General features: G+C 38.4%; 1 protein-coding gene across 1 annotated transcript; it reads left to right on the top strand.

Moving 5' to 3' along the window:
• Positions 1-42: 42 nt before the first annotated feature.
• Positions 43-9,321, top strand: LOC134537867 (ubiquitin-fold modifier-conjugating enzyme 1). Its single transcript, XM_063378759.1, has 4 exons — positions 43-263; positions 2,641-2,772; positions 7,280-7,447; positions 8,807-9,321. Exons 1-4 carry the CDS (start codon positions 141-143, stop codon positions 8,885-8,887), a joined length of 504 nt encoding a protein of 167 aa, XP_063234829.1. The 5' UTR covers positions 43-140; the 3' UTR covers positions 8,888-9,321.
• The last annotated feature ends 8,454 nt before the right edge of the window (positions 9,322-17,775 follow it).

The following is a 17,775-nucleotide window of genomic DNA, read 5'->3' on the forward strand; positions in this document are numbered from 1 at the left end:
TGGCTGTATGATAAAAACAAAGTGTTCAATTATTGAAACTTGAAGAATATTATAAACCATGTTGGCAACATTGTAGCCAGAGCTGTCTGCTCTTTGCAACCTGTAAATATATTTTTCTTAAATATTAATAAAAATACACAATGGTTGACGAATCAACCAAGAAAACACTAAACTGTATTCCACTTTTGAAAACAAAAGCTGGCCCCCGTGATAAAGATTTATGGGTCCAGAGGCTAAAAGAAGAGTATCAAGCTCTGATAAAGGTATGGCCTAATGATTAATTCCATATGGTATCATTACACATGTTTTTATAATTATGTTATCGATAATATATGTCATGTATTTAGAAACTGACGTAGATACCATGGTTTTTAATTGGGGGAGAAAAAAAAATTGAGTTTGGTATTTCTAGCTTAACATGATTTTTATTTCCTACTGGTTTAGTCTACTTTCGGAAATTGTTTATTTTTGAAGAAACAGTGGTAAATATGTATTGTACGGATTAGCGCCAAAAAAAATCGTACAAATATGAAATAACTTTCATTAAATGCTCTTTTACGTCCTCTTTTCAGAACCGCCTGCGGAGATTAAAAATTCCAATTACTTTTGGAGATATCGCCGTTCTTATTTTGCAATACAAGCCCTATGTAATCATTCAACAGACGCCATTTTATATTTTGCCGTGTGTGCGTGAATGCATAAATAACAGAAATTTTCCATTAGGTAAGGTTAGTTACATGATAAATACTTCAAAATAAACGGAAATTAAAAATATCAATTAATTTTACTTGTATAGTTTTAAGTATTTATAATGTAACTGACCTGACCTAACAAAACGGGACAAAGGTAGATTAGGTCAGGTCAGCTACAGTATAAATACTTTGAAACTGAACGGACATTAAAAATAATAAAAATTAATTTTAATGGTAGTTTAGTTTTAGGACGTAAGATAGCATATAATTAAAGTTATTTCATATTTGTACGATTTTTTTTGGCGCTAATCCGTACAATACATCTTTACCGAAACAGTGTTAGGTAAATACTCTACAGATTAATCTTCATACCATTTTTGGGTGTTGTCTAGATCTGATACCATAACAATATTGATATCACCAACATAGTGGCACTGACATTACCACCTTTATATTCTTATGGGACAAGCATGGGAATATGTGGGTTTTGGGCGAGGAACATTCACATACTTGTTTGGCACAAACCACGTTTCTCTATTAAACTACCTTTCAGGTATCTTATTCTATACTAAATCCCTACCAATTCTAGTAATTTCACACTGTATTGTTCTATACTTCTATACTATCTACTCTAGTATAGGCCATGATACTGAAGTAATATTTTTCATTGAATCATGTTCTATACGTTCTAAACGTAAGTCCTATCTATTCAAATACAGAACACGAAACCGAAGGTACATTTCCTACGGTATTGTATTGTTTGCTACAATCCCGCCCGGTTTATTATATTTTGCGATACCACATTTTATAATTTAAACATAGAACATGATACCAAAAATATATTCCAATGATACCAAAAATATATTCCAGACAGTAATTTACTTATCTCAACAACAATATCTTTTGCAAACCAAGCATGTGAATATTCCCAATCCAGAACACCCATTCCTGTGCGTGAACATAATAGGAATCATGCTGTGTGCACTGGGCTTCTGCATTTGCAACAGTCATTGGGAATCTAAATGACACACAGCAATGTATGACCATATTGAGGAGAATATGGTCGAGGCTGAATTACAAGATTTTCGCAATTCTATCCAGGGGCCTTGCGGTTTGCGAACATTTTAACCCGGCTATGAAGACGAACTGCAAGTCCCAATTTATCAATTTTATATTGCACGTGCAGCCAACGGCCCACGGAATCCAAGGACGTGTTACAGTTTAAATTGCCTCAAGAAGTTTTCTTTTGAAGTTTGAATGTGCAGTGCAGCGAGCAGTTGTTGATGGTGTAGCTCGCGAGGTGTTCCGGAGCATGGCAGTCTTCGGCGGCGTCCACTAGGCGGCTTCTCCTCCTTGAACGAGCTGAGGAGGGGTTTAAATACCTCTTCAGACGATTTCGATATCGTCGTCGAAACGACCAGACTACCCTGGACAGCCGCGTGGATTGCCGAAGTTCCCAGACCTCGACTATGCAGCGGCTCCAGCACTCAAACACCCCGCACGCTCCGTGGACAGTATCGCACATCGCAGGGGCACTCACATATTTATGTTCGGGTACACTGGTACCCCGAAACAAACTTTAAATAGCTTCTCTAGAGCTATGCAGAAGGGGAGAACCATTCAACTGCAAATATCTAGACATGTTGCAGGCAATATTTTTGCTGCCAATTTGAAAGAAGTAAGCCAGCTGAATTTAGATGACACTTTAATCATCGTGTAATTTATTACAGAACTGAATTTGTGGGTGTGGGACAGCAGCAGCTGGGACATGTGGATGACATGTTTTTGCAGGCTAAAGTGCCTTTGCTGTTAGTCATTGTGGTTTTTACTCAGTTGTGCTCCGGCAACACTCCATCCTCGCCTCACCGTCTCTGATGGCCCGACGTCGTTGAGGCAGGACGTGGGCTGGCTACGACGGTGTTGGTAGCAGTGGGTGCGTGTGTTGCAGTACGTGCAGAACAACAAGGGCGCGGACAACGACTGGTTCCGGCTGGAGTCCAACAAGGAGGGCACCAGGTGGTTCGGCAAGTGCTGGTTCATACACAACCTGCTCAAGTACGAGTTCGACGTGGAGTTCGACGTGCGTAACTGTTTGTTCTCTTTGCTGTATCTCTCTCCAACCTATGATAAGAATGTGCTGCCAGAAAGAGCCAGTCAAATTATGTAACCTGCATCACACTAACATTCAAGTTGGAGTGATAAGAAACAAGATTATATGGTGAATTGCTGTGAAACTAAAGTAACACAGCAAAGCATGTCAGTATACAATATAACATAGAAATTCAAGTTCATACACTATAAAAAATGTATTTAAAACCATGAAATTAATCAGCATTTTTAATCAAAATATTTCTAATTCCCAAAAAGTAACCTCGTAATACGTATATTAATTTCAGTGACTAATTTATATAGCATGAAGTTTGTGCCAAAATTTAAATACTAAATAAATAATTAGAAAAAATAAATATTACTTTTATTTAACTTTGGTGAATTTTTGAAACATTTCGTTTTTTCTTTTGTTTTTTTGTCACAAGTAGATCTGTCTTAGACATGCTTGTTAAAAGTTATTGTATGTATTGTAAAAGTGCATCATTTATTAGTCAAAATGACACTGTTACGGCGATACAAGAACACTCAAAGTTCGTATTTGTTCAGTAATATGCTATCTTAATTAATAAACAGAATTCATAAATAATAAAAACAATCACATTGAAATCTCCTGTTTTAAAAATGAAGGTTGGCCTAAAAATAAAACCGTAAAATCTCACCCCTAACAATAGTGGGAGAAGGTTCAAACGTTCAAAGTTTACTTCATATATTTCACTCTCTTTTATTCTATGCCCATTTTACCAAGAAAGTCCAGTATTACGAAGTTAATTTTTTTTTCATACTCTAGTATCATGTACAGAGAAGTCATTAATATAATAAACATAATTTCCAAGACCCTGGAAGGAATGGGCCCGGTTCTGCGACACAAGCCAGTGCCGTAAGGACAGTCCTCAGGTTTTAACTACCCGGTTATGCGGCACAAACCAGTGTCGTAGGGACAAGTTTGGTTGTAACTGCCCGGTTCTGCGACATAAACCAGTGCGCGTCAAGTCACGCAGTTCCACAAATACTAACAACTTCAGTTATGCAGGCCACTTAATGACTTTTCTTTGTTATTGTAATTTCTCAACAAAGCCAATTAATTTGTATAGAGAATTTTCTTAAAACCACACTGTATCATATTAACTTTTTTGGCTTAGGATATGCATTTCCTTACCCGAAGCGTGTTCTCAGTTATTTAATTAAATGTTTTTAGTGTGGTTAGTGAGTAAGTCTAAAATATGTTATAGTCAAGGAGCAGTATGATCCGGCTTGAATGGTTATTTTCTCGTCTGCTTGCCTTAAAATGAAAGTAATTGTATTATTTTAGTTTATGTAGTTATTGTGAATTGTCTCTGTATCGTTTGAAGTTTCAGTCAGTTTGGTTCATCTGACTTTTAGTCTGGCACTTAAAAGTCCTTTAATGTTTAGAAGATAATCTGTTTTATCTTAGTTAATTATTTTGTAAGTTTACATGAGGTGCTTTAGTAGCAAGTAGTGTGCAATAATTCGCCATAACATTTTAGCGAAATAAATTTGGTTGCAATCTTTTTGTCATCCTCGCCCATTTGTTACAAGTTTGTTTGTGTATGTGACCTCAAATGCCAATCATTTTCCATACCAAATGCCAAACCTTTTGTGTGAATTAATAATTGCATGCTCAAGTTGTGGTCACTGCTAGTTTAAGTATCCTGTAGTTTTTCCTGGGCCATATATTTAGTTTGACTGTGTTGACCAAAAGAGCCTAATTGAACATACAGTGGACTGCCTCTTAACTGGCCAACACCACAGTAATCAGTAGCTCAACTGAACTGAACAGGCTAGCGGTAGACATGTCGCGACAGGTCTGCGAGTCATCTTCGTCTCAAACTTGTGGCGGTTGGTTAAAGCATAGACTGGTTAAGAGAGAAGCCACTGTATATGCATGGCCAAGCTGTTGAGACAAGGCAGAACAACTGAACATGAGAATTTATTTTATGTCACATTTGAATCTAAACTTTTTTTTTTCTTGTTACACAGCTCAAGCCTTTTTTTTTGACTTGTAATGTAGGCTCAAATAATATTATATACATATACATATAGTATTGTATGTTATTCTTTTTTTTTTTTTACCTATTTAGTAGCTATTTTATAATTAGCTAAAATAAAATTGATAAGAGTGCTGTCTTATTTAAGATTTCTAAACAATTTTTTTTTTAATCATCTCATTTTTTTTAGGTTTGGCCTAAAGTACTGGTTTATTAAAAAGTTTGATAAAAAGATGAAAGGGAAATATTTTGAACTATTACCATTGCAGGGCACGGCTCCTTAGCTCACACGGAGGCACTCTCATCACGGCTGGAGGACCACCTGTTCACTTGCGATATAGTAAACCATAGGGCTGTGCGAATCCTCCATTTTCAGTTCGATTCGATTCCGAGTCGAATCCCTACCAACTATTTGAAATTCGATTCCAATTTCGAATCTTTTCTTTCATTTTTAAGTTTTATTATCATAATAATTTGCATTAAGTTTATATACTCATATTACTGAAGGATAAATAGTTTCACAAACAAAAGAGTTGGCAATATTATTTTATTACATACAATTTCCAGTTGGCAGTTATAGAAATAATAATTAACTTGAATGTACGAACTTATTTAAATGCTATTTGTTACTTTCATACACAACATTCACAGATTTATATAGGCTACACTGCTACAGTTTACATACGAAATAAAATACTTTGACATAAGATTTATGGTAGGCTGTATATACATGTATTGAAACAAATGATTTTACAAAAATAAGAATTACATAGACCTACATGTTAAAGCTACTTATTCCTTTCACAAAAAGCTAAAAATATAGGCCTTTTTTATTTTTATTTTTTAACTCGAAGCATTTTGAATCCATTAAAATTAATTGGGGCGAGTTCGTGTATTCATGGAACCGAACCGAAATCGAAAATTTCGGGTACCCGCACACCCCTAGTAAATCATAAACACAGGAACTGTCCACGTAGTCACCGCACCAGTCCTGTCGCCCGCAGCTCGCACCGTGTTCCACGTGTGACTAACTCAATAAAGACTGGACTGCACCTAACCCTCAGGGTTACGCTGTTCGATTTACGTGGTTTCAAAGTGATGACGCCAATAAATTACTACCTAATTTGAAGTAGTGTGATCATAGATTCGAAGTTGCGCTCTTTTTCATCTACATGAGTTTTTAATTCCATACACGCACAATGGCAACGACACTTGTGTAGCATTAAATACGATGCAACAAATAAATTATAAGACGAATTAACAAACATTAGTTTGCCCCTTCCCTGAAAAGCTATTTGCTTCCTTCATTGTGTATTTACTTTAGCCCTTTAGTCGTTTATATTACACAGAAATATCTCCCAACATCCGAGTGTTCATGCAATATCTGTATTGCACCCTCCCGCAAGTCAGCAGCAGCTATTACGAGAAATGCCAAAAGATTTAATAGCTCGCTCACCTCATGTTCAGAGTGCGCTTGTGGAAAGTTACATGGTTAGCTTAGACATTCATGGCAGGTATGCATTTAGTAAAGAAACAAACATGAGTCAGGAATTACATTGACAAATGAAAAATTTTTCTTGTTAGTGGAAAACAATAAGTTTATGGTTCATTAGTCCTAATAGATTTGAAACATATCTTTCTATTTTAATAAATTATTTTGTTATTCAGAAAAGTCGTTACCTACTCAGTAAGGAAATGTTATGTCCAAGACCAGGTATGTAAATGTACAGCCCATAAGTTTTGTTATTACAGAGAAATTTAATTTTAGGATTTTTATTCTCAAAATATAATTTTATGTTTATATAATGCAATTTTAAAGTATTTAGACATATGTAATTAATACTGCAAATTATTTTTTCGGGAGCAGTGTCCCGATTGAAATAGTAGACTAGTACACTTCCGTGGTTGTAAAACAAAATTATTTTGATGAACATACACATTTATGGAAGTAGCATATTTGATTAGTGCTGTTTTAATTGATGGTTAGTTTTCTTGGAATGCATTAGGGGGTTTCTTTGAGGGGCAGGTGTAGTCATGATGGTGCTGGTAACAGTATCTTTCAATGGTCAGTCATTAACAACCAGAAAGTTTAATTATTTTATACACACCTAGTATATACTCAACACAAACATTCACTAGAATAGACGTATTAACTTGGGTGAGCCGTAGGCTGTCAGTTATAGTATTAACCCAAATAGTAATAACAGGCTGCCACCACTGAATAGTTGTCCTGCTGAGCTTAAAATTATTTCTCCCTGAGTTTACAATATGGTAAATATATAATTGCCATACCATTCTCAACCTCTGAAAGAGCTGGCCATTAATAGGCTTCAAGCTATTGTTCGGTACTGAAAGCTTGAATAAATGGTGTTCCAAAACTGCACGAAGGTTCCCGTCAGGCATGTCATCCCAAAATGGTTATTCACTTGTCGATATACCTGATGGGGGAATGTGTTGTGTGTCTCTTTCCAGATCCCAGTGACGTATCCGACCACGGCTCCTGAGATAGCTCTGCCTGAGCTCGACGGCAAGACAGCGAAGATGTACCGAGGAGGCAAGATCTGCCTCACGGACCACTTCAAGCCACTGTGGGCACGGAACGTGCCTAAATTTGGCATCGCACACGCAATGGCTCTTGGCGTGAGTGGCTAACTAGATTTACAAAACTAATATCTAACTGCTTAGTCTTTTTCATATTATTGCGTGTAGTGGTGTTTATTACAGAACTGGTCAGAACTACAAACAAAATGTATTCTGGGCATGGCTCCAACATAGGCTTTTATTTGCCAGTAGAATCGTCCAAATCTGCTGATGTAAACAATTCAATGTGAATTTGTTTACAAATAGCACTAGAGAGACATGGTGGTTGAGTGGTTAGAACACTCGCCTCTCACCAAGGCGACCGGGGTTCAAATCCTGGCTTGGTCGACCCTGGATTATCGCAAGTAGGAAATGTGGCGGATGTTGCAGTGGCCTGTGGGTTTTCTTGGGGTGCTCCCGTTTCCCCCACCAAATCATTCCGTCGATGCTCCATACCCCGTCTCACATCTCACCTCACTCCTCCAGGCTGGCCGGAATGACAGGCCTGTCTCTCGGGTGGGGAAGCTGGCTCCTGTTAGTGTCGGCCCCATTCCATCCATGTGGAGCCTGCCTCAGGCGGGAAACTACACATGGATCTTCATTTTCACTCGCGCACTCATTTGTTAAAATTATTAAATACAAAGGTGTATTTTGTTGTAAGACATTTTTTAATGCACTTGTTACTAAACATAAAAAAAAAAAAACCTTAGCACTATATGCCTCCTTTGTTCATAATGACAGTTTTAGTAGCAAAAGGGCCATTCATTGTTGAGGACACAAATTTACTTTATCAGGGAATACACATAGTAACAAAAACATGCCACTATAATTTTTTTTTTAACAAAATATACAGCACTACGCACTGAGGAACATTTAAGTGTGGACAGTAGTATGGAAAAATGTCTTTTTGCTAGCAAAATAAGTGGGTGCATTGTCAATCCCTGGAAGGGGAGACCAATGGGCAATATTGTTCAACCTTATCTGCCACACAGTTGTTAGTCTGTAGTGCAACGGGGTATTTTCACCACCTTTTTTGTGCTGCCGATTGATTGAATTCCACAGATAGCTCCAAAATGTGAGGAAAAAAATCTTATCAACAGTTAATACCATGTTTCCGTGGAAATGGATAGGTTAACAGGTGCTGAGAAAGTAGATTCACCCCTCCCTTTGTTTCACCTAAGGTTTGATCTGGTTTAATTAATTAACTGAGTTTAACATTTCATCAAGAGCGAGGGTTTAGTTTTACTGCCAAATTTTACGTGCTCTGCATCTGCAATTTGGGTGGTACTGAAGAAGATATCTCTTGTATTTCCAGCACAACAACATTACCTACTTCTCCTCTAAAAGCTGTAAATTCTGTACCTATCATAAGTGCAGGCTCTATGTAGTGGTGAGTGCAGTGGCTGGTCTGTTTCACAGCTGGGCCCGTGGCTCGCAGTGGAGATCCCAGACTTGATAGAGAAAGGTGTCGTCACCTACAAGGAGAAGACGGAGGGATGACTGCTTCCGCCCGTCCGAACGGAGCTGCTGATGTGTCACACGGATCGACAGTTGGTGTGCGACTGTTTCAGAGCTCACACCTGTTCCAGTGGACTGTTATTGTGTTTTTAAGAATAATTGCATTTACTGTTGATGAAAAAAAATGTTTATTGCAAATATATATATATTTTTAAACTACATATGATGTTGTAACTTAGTGATACTATTTTAACAACTACTAATACCAACAAACTTGCATTACTATTCAAGCAGATCATTCTTTTTTTTTTTAAGTTTAAGATGCTTGGGTGTAACACAACTGTGCAATTCACATGGCTCAAAGCAGAGCTAACAGCTGAATATGAATAATTTTGATTACTGTATATATGCTGTAATTATAAACTAAAAAGGTAGTGGTGATCACAAATTATTAAATTTTTTTCTTTATACTTTAAGTATGAAGTTTTATTTGTTATCTCTCACCCTTACTACAGTAAAAAATTTTGTTGCAACCCCATTTATTGCGACCACCTCTCTATTACAATCCAATTACGAGGAACCGTGAAAAAATTGCCGAAAATCTGAAGAAAATCGGACAGAAAATAAGTTTCTTGTGGTGAGTAGCGTGTTACTGCGTTTCTCTTGCCGAGTGCCGGCTTGTTTTAACTGGCGCAGCGATGTTTATTTTGACAGCTCAATCAATTATCTTTTCCCGTGGGTTGATAGAAAAAGGTCGCTTCACCCAGCATAAAAAAAAAAAAAAAAAAATGCTACGCTACTTATTCCCTATGCAGGAAACACACTGGCTGCCGTCAGTTTCCCCCGCATTTATCTTTCTTCTAACATTCCACGTCTCACCTCTCACGAGAGCAATAACGAAGAGACCACGCATTTGGCCGTTTTATGCTTTGTTTGGTAACATCAGCTTGATTTTATTCGGTATATTCCTTTTCATAGGACCCTTGCTATTAAAATACATTTACAGTAGAATCCCGCCGATACGACCCCCCTCTGATGCGTCCATTCCGTTTGTATGACCGATTTTTGAGGAACCATGAAAAATTTAAGCAGAGAAAGTCGAAAATTTGAGTAAACCCGGCTGAAAAACAAGTCTGTTACACTTTGTTGGGAGCTATGTGTTCACGTTTATCTTGGCGAGAGCTGTACTGTAAGCAGGCAGGCATACAAAAGACGGCTAAAAATAGATACCACCCCTCTAGACTGTCCACGCTAGCCAGTACCGGTAAACTGCGCGCATCACCTGATAGCATCTGCGTGCGCGTCTATTGCCGTCCCTGTCCCGTGCTGAAGTATTAGGTGCTTCAAGTGTGCGTGAGTGATAAGATAAAGAAGGTGAAGAGAGCGAGCCCTGCAGCAAGTGTGTTAGTGGGAGGGGGAGACAGAGATAAAAGAGAGAGAGCCCTGCAGCAAGTGGAAGTGGTGAAGGTTGACATTTACAGTCACGCTCTCGCTAGATAACGATGCTGCTGGTCGCCAGCCCCCCCCCCCCCCCCCCCCCAAACCTTTGCTCAATCTCTCTTTCTTTCTCTCCTTCTCTCTCTCTCACACAAACGCGCTTACCCTACTTCTCGCATTCCTGCACGGCAGCCGGACGGACCAGAGCGATAAGCGCCGCCAGACCACCCGTTGTCACGGGACGCAACCTTTCAAACGCCACACTCATACAGCCCGCAAGAGACATAATAAACCTTTAATAAAAAGTTATCATTTCAGCACTAAATCGTCTGATTTTTCTATACAAAGATGGCGAAAATGGACACGCTGCACTGTGTTGAAATTTTTTTTTTCTTGGCAACGGGAGCTCCAATATTGCTTTCTAGGGTATCGTTTTTTTCGGGAGACATCGTGCTATTTAAATACTGTAATATGAATTTAAAAAGTTGTCATTTTTACACCATAGACTATTTGAATATGAAATCTATACGAACAAAGGCGATTTTTTTATGTATTGTTGGGGGGGGGGGGGGGGGGGGGTGGAGGGTAAAAATTGGCCCGAATTCTCTATTGCGACCATTCCGTTTATAAGTCCGTTTTTCCGGAAACTGTGAGGGGTCGCATCAGCGGGATTCTACTGTATATTTAGGTTTGAAAGCTTGTAAATTCCTAGCCAGAGATGACTGAACTCGAACTTGGTGTGAAAAGTGACATATTTTGACCCCTCCCTCACCGCTTTAATACACCATTCAAAATAGCCCAATTTTACGAGAGAAGGGAGGGTGAAATGAGCATTTTCTTACTGAAGGTTTTTCAAAGGAAGCGAAGTTGGGGTGTTATAAGGGAGGACACTAGAAACTAGATGGTTTGTGTGTCTGGGGTCTGGGAGGGATGAGCTAGCCTTGAAGAATGTTAACGAGGGGAGGGAGGGGTGAGCTTATGCGTCATGAAGCCGCTGTCGCCAGCCAGCCGGGCAAGCTTCGTGTGCGCCCACTCGCGTTGCAGAACCTACAGCTGCCATATTTTTAAAGGAAATGTCCCATTATTTTTCTGTTATTCTTACATGAACATTATTGGAAGTATTAAAGCCAACACAAAATTACGCAGTGTGTTAAAATTAACAGATTTTAATGATCTTTCATTTTGTTTTTTTTTTTATTCCTGATTTTCACATTTTGGTCAAAATGTCCAATTTTTTGGCGGTTCCCGAGAATGTATTCGTAAAATCACTGCTTCGTTAAATCCGGGGTTCTTGACATCGGGGTTCTAGTGTATTAAACTACGGCAAGCAGAAAACATACATGTAAACTAACCAGTAAAAATAAACTGTCTTTTGACATATTTTCTTTAGAGGTGGCCTGTAGGGCGACGGACTTGTCATGAAGGTTGAAGTGGGTTTAAAGCAAAGCCGTCTAGCATTGTGAGTGACAGCATCCTGCCATTGTACGGCTGGTTTCTTAGCGAGTTGCGGTTTGGGAAGAAGAAGGGGGGGGAGGGGGGTTTGAAATTAACCAAAAATTTCTGAAAACATCTATTACGACCCTTTTCCTGGGAACCGTGAGGGGTCGTTTCAGAGAGGTTTGACTGTATTTGTTTGGCCTCCTGCTAAATGTGCAGCTTTAGAAAAAATAAGTTAACAGTTTATGATTTTAATATTCCAAAATTGGTTGAATGTTGAATGTAATTGTTTACGTGAGTTTTTCTTGCCCTGATTTCCTGGCCTGGTTGCTTCTTTGTAAGAGATTTAGTTTCATATTTGTGCCATACTTGTATGAAGCATGTACAGGTTTTCATTTGACTGTACCATCTGCAGTGTTCCACCTCACGCGGCTTGCATTTCCTGTTTAGTTGAATATTAGTGATGGGTAAAACAATGTTGTAGGTTGTTAGGCTTTAGGAGTCTTTGCTGTGAGTATGCGACTGGATGTTTTACACAAGATCTAAGTTTTTTTTTCTTTGCCGTTCCGTTCTGAACGAAACTAATCACATAGCTGGCATGCCATGTTTCTAGCCTCTGAATACTGTCAACTGTAACACCGCGCAGTTGTTTTGATTTTTATGGATACGTATTTATTCTTATCAGTATGCTGTCAGTTCTAATCTATTTTTAATGACCTGTCAAACTCTCTCCTCTGTAAAATACTTAAGCTGATAACACGGGTGTAATGGTTCCAAATTACTCTGTTAAACCGGCTCTACTATATTCGTCTTTAGAAAATTGTGTGGCCAGACGTAGAAAAAACCTCCACATAAATAACCTTAAAACATTAAATATCCCGTGGAAATTTTGTCCCCACCAGACAAGAAAATATTCTGTGATCCCAAAATTTTTCCGGACTTTCAAGATACCGCACAGCCGTATTCATTAACGACTCATAAATGTTTTTTAAAAGTGTTAGTATTCAAAATAAAATCAATACGAATAACAAACTATTTGTTTTAATATTCTAAAAGTTGAATATTTGCACAGGCCTGCTCTATAGTAATGAATACATATAGCAAAAGATAAAGTACTAAAATTACACAAAAATCAAGAAATTGTCTTAATTTACAACAGTCTTGAGGGAGCTTGATTAGTAAAGTAACTAACACTAACTGGGTTCTAAAAATCAGTGTTTTTTCTAACAATCTCTGCAATAAAAAGAATTCTAAAAATGGAATATACATTTATATTTACAATAAATATTATGAACATAAAAACAGTAATCAGAACACATTCACATCATAACTGTAGAAAGATAAACATTTTACACAATGGTTAAGACAAAAACAGTTTCATACAATCAAATTTTGCTTCAAAAATCAAATTAAATTTTATATCATTTTCACCTTGAAAATCATAGTCATACACCAATGAAATTTCATACCATACCCATATCTTGGAATATATATATATAGTATTGACTCGTACTATTTCTGTGGGCTGGAAAAATTAGCGTTTAGCTAAAGATGCTATTTTTTTTTGCTAATTTATACTTTAAATGCTATTTTAGCTAATTTTCTAAATATGTAAATACTTTTTTCTTATTCGGCTAAATTAGTTATAAATGCCCATCATTTGTAAAAATATACTGTATGAAATGCCACATAACTGCTACAAATTGTTTAACAGTTTTCAAAACTGTTGTAAAAAGTGTATCTTCTCACACAGAAAGAAACAACTCTGTTCTGTAGATTTTGTGACCTGACTCACCTTATGTTTGTATTTTGCAGTTTGTCTGGGTCACAAGTGCATGTATAATTAAATTATTTTATGTCTGTCACGTAAGACTAATCATCACTCCAGTTAATACACAAAACCAACATGTCCACCATCTTTGCTGTAGGTTTTCTCATCTCGCAGACAAAATATTTATGGTTAGCAAATAGAAATAAGATTAAATCAACAGGCTGCACTCTCTTGCATTTTGCTCAAACAGGAGTGTGAAGTAGACCACAGCAGTACTGCAGATACTTATCCCCCCAAACGTTCTCTTGACCCATGAAGTGATTTTCTAATAATTGTTCTCTACACTAGTTTTCATGACCAGCATGGTTTCAGATACTGCCATACCTCTGTGATGCAGTCAAGTTATTCGTATCAGAAATAACTTAGAAATGTTAAGTCTCACCCAATTAATCAAGTTTATTTGTGTATTATTCTAAGAATTAAACCTGAAACTCAATGTTTGCTAGCATAATGTACTAACAATTTTTGAAGTAAAATAAGCATGAAATTTTTGTTTCGTGGTATTGATTTAAAAATACATGGTCAAATTGTTTTTTTTTTGTAGAATATTGAAATAAATGGTTATTTTTAGGTAGTTGTATATATGAATATTTATTTTACAAACATTGAGAAATGTAAATTATAAGTTTCAGATAAGTTGCATTAAAAATTCTAATTTCACAATAATAGATGCTAATTTTGGAATAAATAGATGCTAAATTTTCCAGCCCCTCACTATTTCCATCAAGATGAGTTTAAATTAATTTTCTTTGATCTGATGAATACCATAAATCTTTGATTGCATAAAAAAGTCACACCTTTCCATTCAGCTGCTTTGTAAACACCATCTTTCATTAAGAGTAGTGATGGGTCGGTCGTGGTTCCACTGGTTCTCAGCAAATTAACCGGCACCAAGAACCGTAAATATAATTTCGGTACCGGTACCGGCACCAGTACCAGTACCACGGGAAAAAAAAGTGAAAATACAACAGACTCCCAGTAAAATACCACAGTATATCGCATGTCTTTAACTCCACTTCAAGCCCCATGTGACAAGAGAATGGTTCGTAAATCTTTGAAAATTGCAAGCAACACCAACAAAGGGCAGTCTCCCCTTCCCCCCCCCCCCCCCTTCTCGTCCACTGCTAGCCCCGCAGTATGTGTCCCAACGTAAACAAAGATCTTTGTGCAGAGATTCTGAAACTTTTTTGTCCTTCTTTACACTAGCAGACATGATTTAAAATTGTCTAATACTAATTAACTGCAGGTATTACCTACACCAAATGCAGCTTTACATCATTTATAACATGAGACGGGGAAATATCGTGACTCATGAATTTGTCAAAAATCACCAAACACTATTAAACAGTACGAAATGTACATATTAGGAAGAAAGTTAAATATGATTATAACCTTGATAAGATATTTTGACTTCGGATTCACCAGTAAACTTATTTTTAAATGATTTTCATCCCAAATTTTTGTATCGATTAATGATAAAAGAAATAGGCGCGAACACACGATAACAATGGTACGCTGAACCATATCCATATATATATGGCAACACTATAAGGGATTTAGCGTTACAAATTATCATATGGTATACCAAAAATTATTGTACATGACGGCAGATAATTACTGTAGAGCTGGGGCGGCAGTGGGATGCATAGATAATATATTTTGGTTGAACAACTAGCATTTGAAAAATGATATATCTTATTTGTTCACTGTGTTTTATTTTTGTTAAAACTGTTGGATTATTAACCAGACATTTTTAAAGCATATCAAAATGAACTCCCATCACTGGTATTCGCAGAAGTTGGCTTCAAGCAGGAATAAAAAGGATAACCAAGTATCTTCGGAGGCACTGTACGGTATCAGCATTCAAAACAAAAACCTCCTTTGTTTTGTTCACTTGCCCTCACTCTAAAAGCCTTCAAGGCCTCAAGAATGTTTTTTTTTGCCAGCCACAGACTTTCAAGCCAAATAACACAGTGACAATAATAAATTATTCCAGTATTCTCAGAGGTTGGGTTTCGCAAGACAAGAGATCTTTTCATTATTTCATGGATATAAGTAAATATCTACTCACTTTTATTAAATATGTAATATATAAGTATTAAAATTAGCTTCTCTGAAAATATTTGGTTGTTTGTTAAGGATATAGTGGAATTAATTTTTTTAATATAATAATTGCATTAAGTGACACGAGACATAATTGTACTACTTGGGGCTAGATGGCTTGTTTGTGGTCTAATTATTGTTAACTGATGAGTCATGTTAAAAAAAAACGCATAATTTTCTAGAGCAGACTTGTATCTTTGGTGTAACCTGAAATTGTGTGAAGGTTGACCTAAAACTGAGAACCGAAAACCAATTTTTAAGAACCAGAACCTAACTGAAAACCGGGAAAAAAGTAGAACCGACACATCACCGACTAAGAGTAAGTTTTGTCTCAAATGCATACACAGTGCAATGGTATTTTATGAGTCAACAGCGAGTTAAATACACAAATACATTGAACTACAGCACAGTACTGAAGACATGCATATTTAAAACGTGGGTTTCTACAGGAGAATGTGCGTATTGCTCATGAAGGAGGTGATGTGGCTACAGCAGCTGTCTTGCGTACTGCTCATGAAGGAGGTGGTATGGCTACAGCAGCTGTCTTGCGTACTGCTCATGAAGGAGGTGGTATGGCTACAGCAGCTGTCTTGCGTACTGCTCATGAAGGAGGTGGTATGGCTACAGCAGCTGTCTTGCATACTGTTCATGAAGGAGGTGGTATGGTTACAGCAGCTGTCTTGCATACTGTTCATGAAGGAGGTGGTATGGTTACAGCAGCTGTCTTGCATACTGTTCATGAAGGAGGTGGTATGGCTACAGCAGCTGTCTTGCATACTGTTCATGAAGGAGGTGGTATGGTTACAGCAGCTGTCTTGCGTACTGCTCATGAAGGAGGTGGTATGGCTACAGCAGCTGTCTTGCGTACTGCTCATGAAGGAGGTGGTATGGCTACAGCAGCTGTCTTGCATACTGTTCATGAAGGAGGTGGTATGGCTACAGCAGCTGTCTTGCATACTGTTCATGAAGGAGGTGGTATGGTTACAGCAGCTGTCTTGCGTACTGCTCATGAAGGAGGTGGTATGGCTACAGCAGCTGTCTTGCGTACTGCTCATGAAGGAGGTGGTATGGCTACAGCAGCTGTCTTGCGTACTGCTCATGAAGGAGGTGGTATGGCTACAGCAGCTGTCTTGCATACTGCTCATGAAGGAGGTGGTATGGCTACAGCAGCTGTCTTGCATACTGTTCATGAAGGAGGTGGTATGGCTACAGCAGCTGTCTTGCATACTGTTCATGAAGGAGGTGGTATGGTTACAGCAGCTGTCTTGCGTACTGCTCATGAAGGAGGTGGTATGGCTACAGCAGCTGTCTTGCGTACTGCTCATGAAGGAGGTGGTATGGCTACAGCAGCTGTCTTGCGTACTGCTCATGAAGGAGGTGGTATGGCTACAGCAGCTGTCTTGCGTACTGCTCATGAAGGAGGTGGTATGGCTACAGCAGCTGTCTTGCGTACTGCTCATGAAGGAGGTGGTATGGCTACAGCAGCTGTCTTGCATACTGTTCATGAAGGAGGTGGTATGGCTACAGCAGCTGTCTTGCATACTGTTCATGAAGGAGGTGGTATGGCTACAGCAGCTGTCTTGCATACTGTTCATGAAGGAGGTGGTATGGTTACAGCAGCTGTCTTGCGTACTGCTCATGAAGGAGGTGGTATGGCTACAGCAGCTGTCTTGCGTACTGCTCATGAAGGAGGTGGTATGGCTACAGCAGCTGTCTTGCGTACTGCTCATGAAGGAGGTGGTATGGCTACAGCAGCTGTCTTGCGTACTGCTCATGAAGGAGGTGGTATGGCTACAGCAGCTGTCTTGCGTACTGCTCATGAAGGAGGTGGTATGGCTACAGCAGCTGTCTTGCGTACTGCTCATGAAGGAGGTGGTATGGCTACAGCAGCTGTCTTGCGTACTGCTCATGAAGGAGTTGGTATGGCTACAGCAGCTGTCTTGCGTACTGCTCATGAAGGAGGTGGTATGGCTACAGCAGCTGTCTTGCGTACTGCTCATGAAGGAGGTGGTATGGCTACAGCAGCTGTCTTGCGTACTGCTCATGAAGGAGGTGGTATGGCTACAGCAGCTGTCTTGCGTACTGCTCATGAAGGAGGTGGTATGGCTACAGCAGCTGTCTT

The sequence above is a fragment of the Bacillus rossius genome, chromosome 12 (assembly GCF_032445375.1).
Source record: "Bacillus rossius redtenbacheri isolate Brsri chromosome 12, Brsri_v3, whole genome shotgun sequence".
NCBI classification, from domain to species: domain Eukaryota; kingdom Metazoa; phylum Arthropoda; class Insecta; order Phasmatodea; family Bacillidae; genus Bacillus; species Bacillus rossius.